General features: G+C 38.3%; 1 protein-coding gene across 3 annotated transcripts in view; it reads right to left on the minus strand.

Moving 5' to 3' along the window:
• Positions 1-16534, minus strand: part of CCSER1 (coiled-coil serine rich protein 1) — a 1220070-nt gene that overhangs the window by 342524 nt on the left and 861012 nt on the right. The window contains exon 11 of one of the 3 annotated variants that reach the window (XM_070505369.1): positions 9484-10997. The exons of the other annotated variants lie outside the window; for them this stretch is intronic. Coding sequence (XP_070361470.1) covers positions 10992-10997 — 6 coding nt within the window. The 3' untranslated portion in view covers positions 9484-10991. Of the gene's footprint in view, positions 1-9483; positions 10998-16534 lie in introns of those variants that run through there. 3 annotated transcript variants of the gene reach the window in all.

Genomic DNA, 16534 nt, shown 5'->3' on the forward strand with positions numbered 1-16534 from the left:
AGTGGATTTTGGACAATAAGCAATATTTAGAGATACTGCTAACGAGGAGGAAATGCCCAAAGGAGGGGATTATGATTAGAATAATAAGTGGAAGTGTGAGATTTACTTAAAATAGATGGCTGTCACTCAATACATTGAAAGTCACTTCACAAAATGGGCAATTAGCTGAAAGCAACAATTTACCAAATGATTGATTGATCAAATTTATATATTTACCAGTACCTTGTTTCTTATGGTAACTTAACAAAGCTTATAGCAATGCCTAAGAGATGGATTAGTAGAGTGTGGACAGGGGAGTCGTCATGACCTTCAGACTTCTCTTTTGCCTCTATCTTCTCTCTCTGTGTCTCCCCAACCTCCCACTCTCAGCCATTCAGTCTCTCCTTATCCAGGCATCAGCAGCCATGGTTGTGCTGTTCCTTTAAAATGGCAGAGGGTGCCCTGTCTCTTTCTAATTTCCTCTAATTAAAACAGCAGAGATCTAAATGATTCTTTAAATGCTAAGGTTTGAGATCCATTCATTAGTGAAATATATTTATGGCTATATTCAAGAAGACTTTTCAAATAAAGAATATAGTCATAAAAATAATATGCTTTTGCTTTTTGCTGAGGAAGATTTGCCCAAGCTAATGTCTATGCCAATCTTCCTCTGTGTTGTATGTGAGTCGTCACCACAGCATGGCAGCCAATGCGTGGTGTAGGTCTGTACCTGGACAGTGAACCCAGGAGGCTGAAGTGGAGTGCACCAATCTTAACCACTAGCCCACAGGGCTGGCCCCAAAGAATGTACTTTTTTTTTAAGACACAAATCTAATCTCTGACCATTAGCTTTTTATAGTTGAACTTTTTTTCATTCTTCCATGTTGAATATATCATTGACTATAATCAAGAAGGATATTCTAAATTTTGTGTAAATTGGCAAGTTAGGTGAATTCAGAAAATTGGCAGATTCATCCTGCAGTTGCATTGGCCTTCTTGGGCTGGAAACAAAGAAGAAGAGAAATGCCAAGTCTTTAGAGGTCCATTTAAAGGATCAAGGCCCTGTCTTAGGGGAAGGAGAAGTCATGGTAGAATTGTAAGAAGGGGAGTGGTGTGAATCAATGAGGAGTGGAAAATGGCAGCAGTGGGAGGAAAGCAATTGAGTCTGAAGACTCTGGGTGGCTGTGGCTCCCAGGAATCCACACAGACAGATCTGAGAGACAGATAGGAGAGAGAGACCATCTCTGAATATTTTTTCTTATAACAGGTATGAAGATTAAAATAATTATTTTTTATACTAATGAGAATAACTAAAATTGAAGCATTACAAAAATCTTGAGAAGCAGAGCACATGGGTAAGTCACAGTAGGTGTAAGAATCTTAAGCATCTTCTGATGTCAGTACACAGCTTCTCATGAAATCAATTTCTCCCGTCTGTTACTTGTGGATTATATTAATATGCTCAAGCGGACATGACGCAAATTCTGTAATGTCCCTTATAATACTGTCCTCAAAAGTTTCCCACGAAGTTGGTGAAGGTTGGTTCATTCCCTAATCCTTGTACATCTCCAAAACAGTACTGTGTCTTCTGAAATACCAGTACTTTATGTATTTGACTTCTATGAAAGGTACAGTTTGAGCTATAACCAAGGGGAGCTCTCAAACATGTTTAAAATATTTTAATAGTTGGCATACTGGCTTTGACAGAGCACATCTAATGAGAGTCACCCACCCACACACATTAACAAAATTTTTTTTTAATCTCTACTTTCACTAATTGGCATTGCAGTGTTCTGAATAGCTGAAATATTTGCATCACGTTAACAGCTCTCTTAGTATAGATAACCTATATCTATTATTGAAAATCATTACATCTACTGACTGTTTACTGAGGCTCAAAAACACTGACTTTAACACCAAACAATTTATTTAAAAATATTTCAAGTTTTACAATTAGGAAAATGAAACAAATATTGAAGCTTAGTATCACTTTCTTCCTTTATTTAATAATATTCAAGTGTAAGTTCTCAGACAATCCATTTATTTTTTTCAGACAGGGCACGTGAGCTATTTTTTTTAAGGCAACAAAAAATGTACAGATTTTCCTGTGGTAAAGACTCCAATGTATTCCATGAATATGAGTAAGCCGTGGTCTTTACAAAGGGTGTGGAGCACACATTTGACCTTATTCTGACAAACATGATGAAACTTCATAATAAGATGCATCATAAATTACTCTCGTGAAACTCCAGTCCCACTTGCAGACAACAACCATTATCCCTGTGTGTGTGTGTGTACGTGTCTGTGAGTGTGTGTGTGTGTCTGTGTGCATCTTTTCCCCTACATAGATTTGTTATAATGAAACAATAGAAACTTGGAATGTTGACGACAATTAGTCCTTTCTCACGTTTATGTAATGTGATCACTGTGCTAAGAACGCTTATGACAATCAGTAAACATTTCTCAATTTTCAAGACTTATCCCAAATGTCACCTCTTTCTTACAAAGACTTTTATAACTGTCACTATTGTCTCAGATTTTATCTCCTTCTGTTCTGAATCCTTATAGCATTTTATTTTTACTTCTTATAGACATTTACTAAATTCTTCTTTGTTGTGCAATTATATTGTGGCTTGGCTTATAACCACATTCTTATAAGGACCTGTCATCTACCATACCTTACTAGGACCTTTCACATTGTTCATTTTAATATATATTGGCTAAACTGATTTAGAGTCAACATTTCTTTGAAATCAGAATAGGAATCATACAGGTTGGCTTCTTGCTGAGTCAGTCAAGAATTGCCTGAAACTGAAACACAACTGTAAAACCCCTGTTACCAAAAACAAAGCAACCATAAGGGGCATCAGGGCAGGGGCCTCTGAAATGAATCGATAAAACAAGCAGGAAGAGAATTCTAAAGTAGAAGCAGGGGACATTGTTTCCCATATAGAGAGCAGGATATCCAGAAGCAACACTGAGCTCAAAATACGGCCTTAGATAAGAGTGCTTCAACAAGCTTGGATTGGTGGCAGTGGCAACATTGAACAATAATAACCACACTGAGTATAGTATTTTGTATTCATATAATATTTTTATATATTTCTAGTGGTGTTTTTGCTTACAGTATCTTTTTGGACCTTTACAGTAATTCTGACACATTTGCCCATTATTTTTGTAAACAGATTTAGGCCTGAGGAGATTAACTGATTTATGTGAGGTTACAACTGACTGCAGAGCTAGAACTAGGTCCAAGGTTCTTTCCATAATAGAGACAGGAACTCTTTTTTTTATGTTTTTCTTTTATCAGTCTTTATGATAGTCACAATATTGAGAAAAGAAACAAAGTTGATTTTAATTCCCTATGAATAAGCAATGGGTCTCATTTTCATTACTTTAAGAAAAATTCAGGGGTCCAGCCCAGTGGCACAGCAGTTAAGTGTGCACGTTCCACTTCGATGGCCTGGGGTTCACGGGTTCGGATCCTGGGTGCAGACCTACGCACCACTTGTCAAGCCATGCTGTGGTAGGTGTCCTACATAAACTAGAGGAAGATGGCCACAGATGTTAGCTCAGGGCCAGTCTTCCTCAACAAAAAAGAGGAGGATTGGCGGCAGATGTTAGCTCAGGGCTAATCTTCCTCAAAAAAAAAAAAAGCAAAAAAGTAAAACTCAGTTATTATGGAAGTGGATTATTGTAGGAGATGATTGCCATGGATTAAATTATTTTGCGAAGACAGGGCACACAGGAAAAAGAAATATATGCTTCTCTGGACAGAAATTTACTTATATTCAAATAAGCAAATGACACTGAAGTAAAAGGTTGTGTCTAGTTATAGGAATGACAAGGATAAGATGCAACATAGTTAAGAAGAAAATGTAAATATTGATAATAAATTCCATAAGAATATAAAGATATATGAATTCTACATGTATAATTTTGGGAAGTCTCCTGGAAAAAGTAGGAAGTCAGCTAAGCTTTTAGAGGTGTATAAGGTCCTGAAAAGTTGATATGATGGAAATGACATTTCAGTCAGAAAAAAACAGTTTGATCAAAAAATGTGGGCTAGAAAATCCAATTTTAGGAGTATAAATTTTAGCAGTATACCAAGGACACTGTCCACAGTAGAGACTATTTGAAAGATTACGGTTAGAAATATAAGAATAAATAATTTAGATGTTATTTGGTAAAAACTAGATTTTTTTGACTAGAAAAGAAACATCATCACAGCTGTATTTTAGGAAGATGATGCTGCCAAAAATGTGGGAATGGATTCAAGGCAGACAGAATCAAAGACAACAGAAGGCAATTAAAATATAATGAGAGCCAAACCAAGGTTCTGCCAAGAAGATGGGCAAAAAAGAAGTGATATAAGAGATTTCAGGGATGGAAACAAGTGTTACTGTTACTGAGAAGTAGGGGCAAAAAGGAAGGGAAAAGGAGCATTTGATAACTCTCAGAACCTGAGAACATGCCGTTAACTAAAGCAGAGAATTTCCTAGGTGGAGCAGGCTTGGCGAGAAGGTCAAATTTGGGACATATTGCTCCTGAGGTACCTATGGGGTAGACAGTTATCCAGCAAACATTTTGAAATCTGGGCACGATATTGGGCATGACATCCAATAAAATTAAAAAAGCAAAACACACAGAAAAAAAACATGATGTGATTTGAAGTTGGAAATCTCAAAGAGAGATTGAAGTTGTGGAAGTAGAAAAAGTCTCCTAGAGAAAATTGTTGGAATATGGTGAGAAAATAGCCAAACCAGGGAACACAACCACAATTAAAATGCAGCCCATGGAAACAAGACAGGCTACAATAGTGGAGGCAGGCATCAGGGTAGGAAAAGAATCAGGAAAGAAAGAAAATGTTTCACTGGAAAAGATGGTCAATGTTGTCCTGTGGTACAGTGAGCCTCAGCAGGATGAGGAGTGAGACTTTTTATCTGGCAATAGTTAGATCACTCTGCCCTAAAAGAGACCAACTTCAGTGCAGATGAATCCTGGTTGGCAGTGAGTTAAAGGCAGAACAGAAGAAGAGAAGAAGCAGCAAAAATAAGCTCCTCTTTTATTTCAGTCAAGGTTCTTGGTTGTAAGCAATAGAAACCAACTCTGGCTGAGTGAAGCAGAAAAGGAATTTATTAAAAGAATATTGAGTAGTTATCAGAAGTGAAGGAAGGCTGAGTAATCAAGTTCAGGACCATGTGCATCACTGTCAGGATCCAACGAGGACACACTGCCATCACATCACAGTACCAGATAGTAAAGTTTACACTTTCAAGCCAGCTAGCTCTGAACAAGGGATGGTACCATTAACACCTCTGTCACTACTGCCCTACGTCCTCAGTCTCCCTGAAACTGTGGAAATTGCCTTGAAAGAGATGAGCTATAGCCGTGTCCTTGGAATATGAACATCAGGTTCATGGAGACTGGGTGGTGTGACCCCAGCCTAGTGGTGATGGAAGCTGGGGAAGTGAGCATCTGGCACTTTCAGCTCTCTCTCATCAAGATTCATAAAGAAAGGAAATTCCACAAAACCAGTAAGTAGGTTCAAAGGCTGGGAAGTCACAAGAATGCACAAGTCCAACATGTATCCAAGAAGTTTGGCACTATAAGGAATAAAGCTTGAAGCAGAAATTAGCAATTTCTTTAGAATAAAGAGGACTTAAATATAAAAAGAAAAAGCCGGTGGCAGGAAACTGAATATACAAAAGAAATAAATATTTAATGGCAACAGGCCTATTTAGGAGGCAGGAAATCACGTCACTCAGAGTGGAGGTAACAGAGTTGGTTTTTTTTTTCCTGAGGAAGATTCACCCTGAGCTAACATCTGTGCCAATCTTCCTCTATTTTGTACGTGGGTCACCACCATAGCTTGACTGCCTACAAGTAGTATAGGTCTGTGCCTGGGATCTGAACCCAGACCACTGAAGCAGAACACGCTGAACTTAACCACAAGGCCACGGGGCTGGCCCCAGGGAGTTGGCTTTGCAAAAAGGAAAGCTGGAGAAAAGTAACTAACTTCTCTAGAGAACTTTCTAAAAGCTAAATATGGTGCTTGAGATGTATTTATATTTTTAATTTGAGTTGTCAAACAATCAAATACTGGATATTAAATACTACCCTAATAATAATGTTAATAGTATATGTTTTAAAGCATCTATAATGTTTCAACATTATTCTAATTAACTCATTTAATTCTGATAACAACCAGGTAGGTGTTATTATCATTTTACAGATGAGGAAACTGACTTCTAAGTATCCGTGAAGTTAGGATTCAAACTAAGTGTTATCTGTTTCCAAGACTTCTTTTAAGGATACAATGATAAGTAAAGTAATACATGTTGATAGGGGATAGTATTTTGGGACCATGAAACAAATGTACTTTTTACTCTCTGTAGATCGTATTGGCCTACAGCTTCCCAGCTTTTAACTCGATGACATTCACTTCCGTAGGGAGTCTATGTGAATAGTCTCAAAGGCAGAGGTCATTGCTTAGCTCTGAGTTTCTATTTAGATTCTTTTTTCACGTCCTTAAAAGATATAGTCTTGAAAGTTAGGCTTTGTGCAGACAAAAAAGAAATTCTTAAGTTCAAAAAGTTTCCTTTACATATTAAGAGAAAGGCTTAGATGCCTATATTAACAGTTTTGCTATAAGACACGGTATAGAAAGGATAGAGGATAGGAAGTACAAGAAGAAAGTTCTCGCCACATGGGGAGAGGAAAAGCCACTGTGGTGATGGAAAGAGCTTGCTGAGATTTAGAAGGGATCAGAGTAGGGATAAGATGATGCTAAAGTCTCTAAGGTTACTAAAACTCTCAAAAGAAACCTGAAAATTGAAGGTAAAATCCAATAACATGTATCTAGTATTGTATGTGACTGGAGAAGTTTCCCTGAGATTGTGCATCTTGCTAACTCTAGTGATTTAAGAGATCTTCGTGAAGGAAATAGATGCCCCATGTGAAAGAATAGGCGTTAAGAGGATAAGGAAAATAGGCTTAGGATAGAGGATAGGCTTCGGATAAGGAAACCATGGAGTGCAAACACCTCAATAAACCAAGGCTATGGCAGGGCCATAGATTTCAACAGTAGGTGCCAAGGAGATGTTCACGAGACCTGACAGGTACTGCAGCTCCCAGCAGAAGTCTGCATGGGCCACTCAGTGACCTGCCCACAGGACAGAAGAGGACAAGACTAGCACAAGACTCTTCTGTTGCTATAAAGAACAAGCCCAAACAATATCCTAGGATAAGGAAAAGGCAGTAAAGAAGATTCAATGAGTTCATCGAGTGAGTGAGTAATAACAGAGAGAAAAATGAGATGATAGGAGCAAAAATTGAGAGAATTTATGCTGCATACCCTTCATTTTCAGTTGGTAAAGTTAATAGTTGACATTAAAGAGGCTTGTGATTGACATGAGAGGCTGAGGAGAATAGAGATTTAAAGTAACTACTAGGTGAATTAGTTGGTCATTTAATCCTGAATTGAGAAAAAGAAACTGCTTCAAAAAGATACGTAGCCTAGAAAAAGTTCCGTTACTTAAATTTTAAATGAATTCAGCCCTTGTAGTTTATGTGAACACATAACAGATATTAAATAGTTAAAATTTTCTAAATGACATCTTCTTGTTCTCAGAAAGAAACCACCTAGAACACAAAATTTTTGCATTTATCACTTTAAACTGAATTTTTATATTTTCAGATTTTTATATCTAGAATATAACTGCATGTAAAGGCTAGATTATTCAGCTATCCCAGATCTGATATTTCTAAATATTTAAAATACTTTTAATTATTAAAATAATTTAAACAAAAAATAAAGAAAACCACTCATTTAATTCAAAGATTAATAAATTATTAATCAAAACTTAAAAATTCAAATAAATGCTCAATTTGTTTTACATCATTTTTTAAGAATTTCATATATCTGTAAAGCATAAACTTCATATATATATATATAATCCTTTGGGAAGGAACAAATTAAAAAAATTAAAAAAATAGAACTAACCAAATTGTATTTCTCTTTGGTCCTCAGATATTTCATTTGGATTCACAGAAATATTGGGCCAAGGACACCAGGATATTCAGACAATTTCCAGATGAATTTAAAGAGATTTGCTATATCAATGACTATAATTCAAATGAGGTCATATAGAACAATTTTCTCAACTATTCTCAAATTCAGGTTAGACAATGACTCCGGGCCACTTGAGACCAGATGCTACAGGAGGAGAATTATTAACTTTATCACTAAATAAATTGTCAGCATCTCCTGTCCTAATTAAGACTGAATACAGTGGCATCAAAATAAGTACATCTATGTGCCCTAAACCTGGTTTTAAATCCAGGGCACAATACCTCTTGGAATACTTGGATTCAACATTTATCAAATGAAGAACAGAAAACAGTTATAATCATAAATCATTTTTGTTGGTAAAGACAAGATTGTAATGACCTGACTATTAAGTCAAGGTTATGACAAGTTTTAGAAGCTACCTTTTATCTGTTAAATGCTAAAATTTTTTTTAATCAATTGATATTTAAGTTTTCCTAAATACTTATGTAGATTTAAAATCATCATGTACACAATTTTGGGGGTTTGCAGATTATCTTCTAGACAGGTGAAATTCTAACATATTACATTCCTAAATATTCTATCTATAACTCTTTTATTCTATTACTCTGGTAATTCTTAAAGTTTTTTTTGTCATGGTAAGACTGACAGATCTCCCTTTCTGGAACACATATAGATAGGCATGCTAGGTCTAACCGTCACAATGTTAAACCTGTAGGTATAGTATGACTGTTCTGATAGGCATACAACTCAGTTAATATTTTGTTGGATCCACATTTTCTCAGTGTAATGCTTGAATCACAAACACATTAAGCATATGAATAGTCAGATCACTCCTTCACTCAAGTGATATTCATTGAATATTTACAGAATACCTACTCGATGTCAGGTAACATCCTAGGATACACCAGTAACAAGACTAAGGCCCAGCCACCATTTTACTCTCAGTCCAGGGAACACTAAAAGGCGTTTAAAAAGATTTATCAGCAATTATACAAAGCATCATAATAGCCATTTACTAAATATTAGCTATTCCTAATATTTACATATGTAAATACGTAATACTTAGAAGAAGTCAACTTATATTTTCCCTCAAGACCTCTAAACAAGCTCTTTCAGCTTTCAGAATATTTGACAAAATAAAATAACCAAAATAGTGGAAGACTTTGGACAACTTAGTTTAAAATACAATTAGGATTCAACCGTCCAGGAAAACCTAGGCACCATAACATCAATCCTGAGAAATAACTACTACTAATAAACCTTAGATAGTATTGTTACAGACAATGTTTACTGAAAACTGAAAATAAACACTGGTAAGTGCCATAATTGTAGTCTTAAAATAAGAACTTTCTCAAGCTTTACAAAGCATTTCTACCGGAGCCAAGTAGTGAGTTTTTTGTTTTGGGTCTTTTCTTTTTTTTTTTTGGCAGTCATACAGGTGTATTGATGGGACATACTAACATCTGTTTTCTAAAATGGCTATTTCAATAGACTTTTATGGTGTGGGGTTATATTTTACAGGCTACGTTTTGATCAGATGTTGATCTGATCCCCATAATGACCAAATATTTTAAAGTAAGATGGTCATGCTGGATGTTCCCTAAACCCTCCTGCTGGGGTAGAAAGAGAACTACATTTCAAGCTGGGAGATCTGTGGGCCACACAATAGGAAGTACTGAAGGTATTGAAATTCCCTGAGATCAGTGTCTTCACCCTGAAGATGGGACTGTGTGAGGATCAAACAGAAAAGTCTGTGTTTGGAAGTGCTTTAGAAACTGTTCAGTCCTGTGTAAAACTGGCCCCTCTGGATCTTTCTCCCAGTCCTGAGATTCTGTGGTTCTGATATAAGTAACCCTTGAGTACTTGTTTAGTCTTCAGGTCACTTCCCTCCAGCTTCTAGTGATGTTGTGTTGCTTCTTAGTTCCAATAGTCTAGAATTTGATAAATAACAATTGCCTCCTCTTCTAAGCACATCACACGTGATCTGACCGTCACAACTCACTGAGAAAGAGGCTTAGAGAGGCCCTATTGCTAATGTGGCAGAGCCTGGATTCAAACCAAGACAGGCTGTCTGCACACCACTTATGAGAAGCCACTTTAGCAATGACATGACAATCTTTAAACATTAGATAGTGAAATAATTTTAAAACACTCATTTAGTAGTTCAAATTATGAAAATAATAAAGTGTAGTAGCTTGGTAAAATTTTTGTTTGATCAAAATCTCTCTCTTCTTTCTTAGGAATGGGTTATAATCATTTTCTACCATTAAAAGAAACATAGATAATAAATCAATAATACCATAGGGAGGAATTAAAAATGTATACTAAATGAAGATAATGATGATAACATAAAATAAATGTCCTAAAATATGAAGAGCATAATTTTTAAACTATGTTTAAAAAACAAAAAGAAAAGGAAAGAGTATTACCCAAATTAGAATATGTTCTTTAAGGAATTAGTTGATTTAACTCTTTAAGTAGTCTTTCAAAGTGATGTGGCTTGAATGCTCAGAATTCTCACTAGTATTTACCTCTTTCAAATTCTTAAACATGAAAAGCCTTTCAATTAACTGAGGATATGTTTGGCATCAGAGGTGGTCTCTTCTTGCTTATTCTTATTTTCTAACTTATTATCAATAAATATGTATAATTAGGAAAATAAATTCTGCTCAAATACATAAATAAAAACTCTTTAATCTTTTTTTTTTTTAAATTTTTATTTTTTCCTTTTTCTCCCCAAAGCCCCCCAGTACGTAGTTGTGTATTCTTCGTTGTGGGTTCTTCTAGTTGTGGCATGTGGGACGCTGCCTCAGCGTGGTCTGATGAGCAGTGCCATGTCCGCACCCAGGACTCGAACCAACGAAACACTGGGCCGCCTGCAGCGGAGCGCACGAACTTAACCACTCGGCCATGGGGCCAGCCCCAAAACTCTTTAATCTTAAGCCTGTTGAACAATTAACAAAATCAGATATACATTTAGCTTTACTTTTTTCTCTAATTTACTCCAATTCATTTAAAGTTTGTTGGAGAAATGGCAACACAACCTAAGTTTATAGAGTAGGTGTACGTTAAACTATTTTCTCCAACTCATCCTTTTTTCTTACCCTTTTTGAGTGAAGAAGCAATATAGGAAATGAAAGTAGAAGAAATGACCTACCCTGTACCCTGGAATAGAGACATAAAGTGGCTCAGTGCCAGGCTTCCTAGAGAGAGAGCAGTGACAGGCACACTGCAGTCTTTCCCTGGAGTGTAGCAAGGACTCCAAATGCCTCTGAAAGTCTGTTATCACTTTTATATATTTACTAATGAGATTTTCCTTGACTAATTTTGAACTCCTATGAGACTAGAGAGATTCGAGTAAATATTCATTCAATTGCTTTAAAGTCACAAAGAATAAATTTATCAAAATCTTCTTTTTAGCATCATATCTACTTAGCATAGCCCTTTAAACATAGTCACTAGACTATAAATATAGGTTGATTCTATGAAAATTTTGTTTGGAAGATCAACAAGGCCAAAAGGCAAATGAAGATCAGATACCCTCTTTTATTCAATCATCATTTTTTTAATAACCCAAATTTATTACTAGAATAGGCAAAAGAAATTGATCCTATTTACAATAGCTTCAAAAACAATGAAATACTTAGGAATAAATTTAACTAAGGAGGTGAAAGATTTTATGCTGAAATTGTCCACCAGACATTGATGAAAGAAATCAAAGAAGACACAAATAAATGGAAAAGTATGCCATATTCATGGATTGGAAGAATTAATATTGTCAAAAAGTCAATACTACCAAAAGCCATCTATAGATTCAATGCAACCCCTATCAAGATTCCAATGGAACTTTTTACCAAAGTAAAAAGAAAATTCCTATATCATATGGGACCACAAAAGATACCAAATAGCCAAAGAATTTCTGAGAAAGAAAAACAAAGCAGGAGGTAATACACTTCCTGATTTCAAGCTATACTATAAAGCTATAGTCATCAAAACAGGATGGTACTGGCATAATAACAGATAAATAGACCAATGGAACAGGATTGAGACCCCAGAAACAAACCCAAGCATATATCATCAACTAATATTTGGCAAGGTACCCAAGAATACTCAGTGGAGAAAAGACAATCTCTTCAACAAACAGTGCTGGGATAATTGTATATTCCCATGTGAAAGAAGGAAACTGGACCCATATCTTACACCACTCACAAAAATTAACTCAAAATGGGTTAAAGACTGGAGGGGATCCAAGATGGCGCCGTGAGTAGTCCTCTTTGTCTCTCCCCGTTCGAGTCTACAATTATTAGGACACTTATCGCTTAACAAAAGATATCCAGACAGCATCTCAGGACGTCTGAGAGACCCACGCAACTATACATCGGAAGGTGGATGGACTTTCCTCAGGGAGGATGTGGAAATAGGTGAAAACTCTCCGACCCCGACCGAACAGCCTAGTACCTGCAAGCGGCTTTCTTCCAATGGACGCCCCCGGAAGATCAACACACATCTAGGGCAGGAGCGAGCACACAACAGAGGAGTGACGGTGGAAACAGGTGACCAGAACCCTACCTAAACCCCCCGCAATTACTCCTAAACGCAGAGGGAAACTTTGGAGTTGCACACCTGGGCCCGCGGGGAAAGTCTCTCCCCGCCATTGGCGGGGAGATCCCACCTGGTGTTCGCAGCACCCGGAGGGTCCCAGAGAGAGTCGCTGAGGGTACGGAGGTCTCCCGGCTGCCACTGCCGGCACTGTGGGGCTAGGGATTGCTGGAGATCTCGGAGCGGACTGGGGCTGGGTGAAGCTCCAGAGGCCGAATCCACACCCTGGAGGGGAAGCTCCGGAGTTCCGCCCGGGCAGCAGACAAAACTCTCTATCTGCCATTAGCAGAGGGGCCACGCCCAGCATTCACGGCTCCGGGAAAGTCCCAGAGAGAATCACAGAGGGTGGGGCAACCTCCAGCTGCTGTTGCCCCCCCCCCGTGGGGCTAGGGATTGCCAGAGATCTCAGAGAGGACTGGGGCTGGGGGAAGCTCCAGAGGCCGGCTCCGCGGCCCGGAGGGGAAGCTCCAGAGTTCTGCCCAGGCAACAGACAAAACTCTCTGTCTGCTATTAGCGGAGGGGCCACGCCCAGCATCCACAATAACAGGAGGGTCCCGCAGAGGAGAATATTAGGCAGGGCAGCAGCTGACCAGCTACCACTGAAATCAGGATCTCCGGCTATCCCACCAAGACAGGGCAAAGGGCTCCCCGAGTTCCTGGGCTACACGACTGGGGCTGGGTGGAGTTCCAGCGACCCGGCTCCGTAGCCTAGGGGGAAACCCTACAGGCTCACAGCAGCCTCAGGGAAAGCCTCTGCACAGCACTAGTAGAGAGCACCCATCCGGCAGCCACAAGGCTGGAAGACCCTGGGACAAAAGTAGCATAGCTAGGTGAACTAGCCACAGACTGTAGAAGATGCCAATAGCTCTCCTGCGACCCATAGTGGACAAGTCAGATTTTGTGGGTGCCGACAGCGACGGAGCGACAAATATAAGTGATCCCACCACTGGCCGCTGGAAAAGCCCATAACACCGTTGCAGACCCCAAGGAGGGAGCACGTCTAGGTGGGCTGCAACAGTAGGCACCAGCAGCCTGAAGCCCCCCTGTGACGGCCCCCACGGCAGAGGAGGGAATCCAAAGGACCACTGTGACTACGAGGAGGGGCCCAGGCCCAGTTAGCAACTGCGGACAGGGTTCCTGGTTGGTGCAGTATAAACAGCTGCTCCCCCACCGCAGCAGCTGGAACAAGTGAAAGGAGCAACTAAACTCTATCTCCATGCAGAGGCACAAATCAACAACATCAAGCAATATGAAAAAATACATTAAATCTCCAGAACAGAAAGAAAATAACAAATACACAGAAAACAATCCCAAAGAAAATGAGATATATAACCTAAATGATGATGACTTCAAAACAGCCATCATTAAAATACTCAATGAGTTAAGAGAGAATTCTGACTGACAACTCAACGAGTTCAGGAGCTATGTCACAAAAGAGTTTGATACGATAAAGAAGAACCAAACAGAAATATTGGAAATGAAGAACACAATAGAGGAGATTAAGAAAAATCTAGATGCTCTGAACAGTAGGGCCGATAATATGGAGGAAAGAATTAGCAATTTAGAAGATGGGAATATAGAATTGCTGCAGGCAGAGGAGGAGAGAGAAGCAAGACTAAAAAGAAATGAAGAAACTCTCCGAGAATTATGAGACACAATTAGGAGATGCAATGTAAGGATTATAGGTATACCAGAGGGAGAAGAGAAGGAGAAAGGGGCAGAAAGCCTATTCAAAGAAATAATGGCTGAGAACTTCCCAAATCTGGTGAGAGAGATGGATCTTCAGGTGACAGAAGCCAATAGATCTCCAAACTTTATCAATGCAAGAAGACCAACCCCACGGCATATAGTAGTGAAGCTAGCAAAAGTCAACGACAAGGAGAAAATACTAAGGACAGCCAGGCAAAAGAAACTAACCTACAAAGGAACCCCCATCAGGCTATCAGCAGATTTCTCAGCAGAAACTTTACAGGCTAGAAGAGAGTGGAATGATATATTCAAAAATCTGAAGGACAAAAACCGACAGCCGAGAATTCTCTACCCAGCGAAAATATCCTTCAAATACAATGGAGAAATAAAAACTTTCCCAGATAAACAAAAATTAAGGGAGTTCATTGCCACAAAACCTCCTCTTCAGGAAATCCTCAGGAAAACCCTCATTCCTGAAAAATCGAAAAAAGGAAAGGGGCTACAAAACCAAGGGCAGAGGTGATAAGTAGAAGGACAACAACAGAGAGTAGCAGCTCTTCATCAGAACAGATTAAACCATGGGATGAGAAACAAAGGAAATTGAAGAAAACTGGAAAACAAGACATAAAATGGTAGTGGTAGGCCCCCACATCTCAATAATCACTCTAAATGTAAATGGATTGAACTCCTGAATCAAAAGACACAGAGTGGCAGGATGGATCAAAGAACAAGACCCAAAAGTATGCTGCCTCCAGGAAACACACCTCAGCCCCAAAGACAAACACAGACTCAGAGTGAAGGGATGGAGAACAATACTCCAAGCTAATAATTAACAAAAGAAAGCAGGTGTCGCTATACTATTATCAGACAAGGTAGATTTCAAAGCAAAACAGATAAAGAAAGACAAAGAGGGACAGTATATAATGATAAAAGGGACTCTCCACCAAGAAGACATAACACTTATAAATATAGACGCACCCAACACAGGAGCACCAAAATTTGTAAAGCAACTCTTAACAGAACTAAAAGAAGACATCAACAACAATACAATAATAGTAGGGGACCTCAACACACCATTAACACCAATGGACAGAACATCCAGACAGAAAATCAACAAGGAAATAATAGAATTAAATGAAAAATTAGACCACATGGACTTAATAGATATATATAGAACACTTTATCCAAAAACAGCAGGTTACACATTCTTCTCAAGTGCACATGGAACACTCTCAAGGATTGACCATATTTTGGGAAACAAAGCAAACATCAATAAATACAAGAGAGTCGAAATAATATCAAGCAGCTTTTCTGATCATAATGCTATTAAACTAGAAATCAACTGCAAGAAAAAAGCAGAGAAAGGTGCAAAAATGTGGAGACTAAACAACACGCATCTGAACAAACAATGGATCATTGAAGAAATTAAAGAAGAAATCAAATATTATCTGGAGACAAATGAAAATGAGAACACGACATACCAAATCATTTGGGATGCAGCAAAAGCAGTCCTAAGAGGGAAATTCATCACAATACAGGCTCACCTCACTAAACAAGAAAAAGCTCACATAAGCAACCTCAAACGACACCACACAGAACTAGAAATAGAAGAACAAACAAAGCCCAGAGTCAGTAGAAGGAGGGAAATAATAAAAATAAGAGCAGAAATAAACGATATTGAAACAAAAAAGACAATAGAAAGGATCAATGAAACAAAGAGTTGATTCTTCGAAAGAATTAACAAAATTGACAAACCCTTAGCCAGACTCACCAAGAAAAGAAGAGAGAAATCGCAAATAAATAAAATTAGGAATGAGAGAGGAGAAATCACAACAGATACCAATGAAATACAAGAGATAATAAAAGAATACTATGAAAAACTATATGCCAACAAATTGAACAACCTGGAAGAAATGGACAACTTCCTAGACTCCTACAACCTCCCCAAACTGAATCAGGAAGAAATGGAGAATCTGAATAGGCCAATCACAAGTAAGGAAATAGAAACGGTAATCAAAAACCTCCCCAAAAACAAGAGTCCAGGACCAGACGGCTTCTCTGGAGAATTCTACCAAACATTCAAAGAAGACTTAATACCTATTCTTCTCAAACTGTTCCAGAAAATTGAGAAAGATGGAGTACTCCCTAACACATTCTATGAAGCCAACATCACTCTGATCCCCAAACCTGACA

This window comes from Equus asinus, chromosome 3, assembly GCF_041296235.1.
Source record: "Equus asinus isolate D_3611 breed Donkey chromosome 3, EquAss-T2T_v2, whole genome shotgun sequence".
Classification (NCBI taxonomy): Eukaryota; Metazoa; Chordata; class Mammalia; order Perissodactyla; family Equidae; genus Equus; species Equus asinus.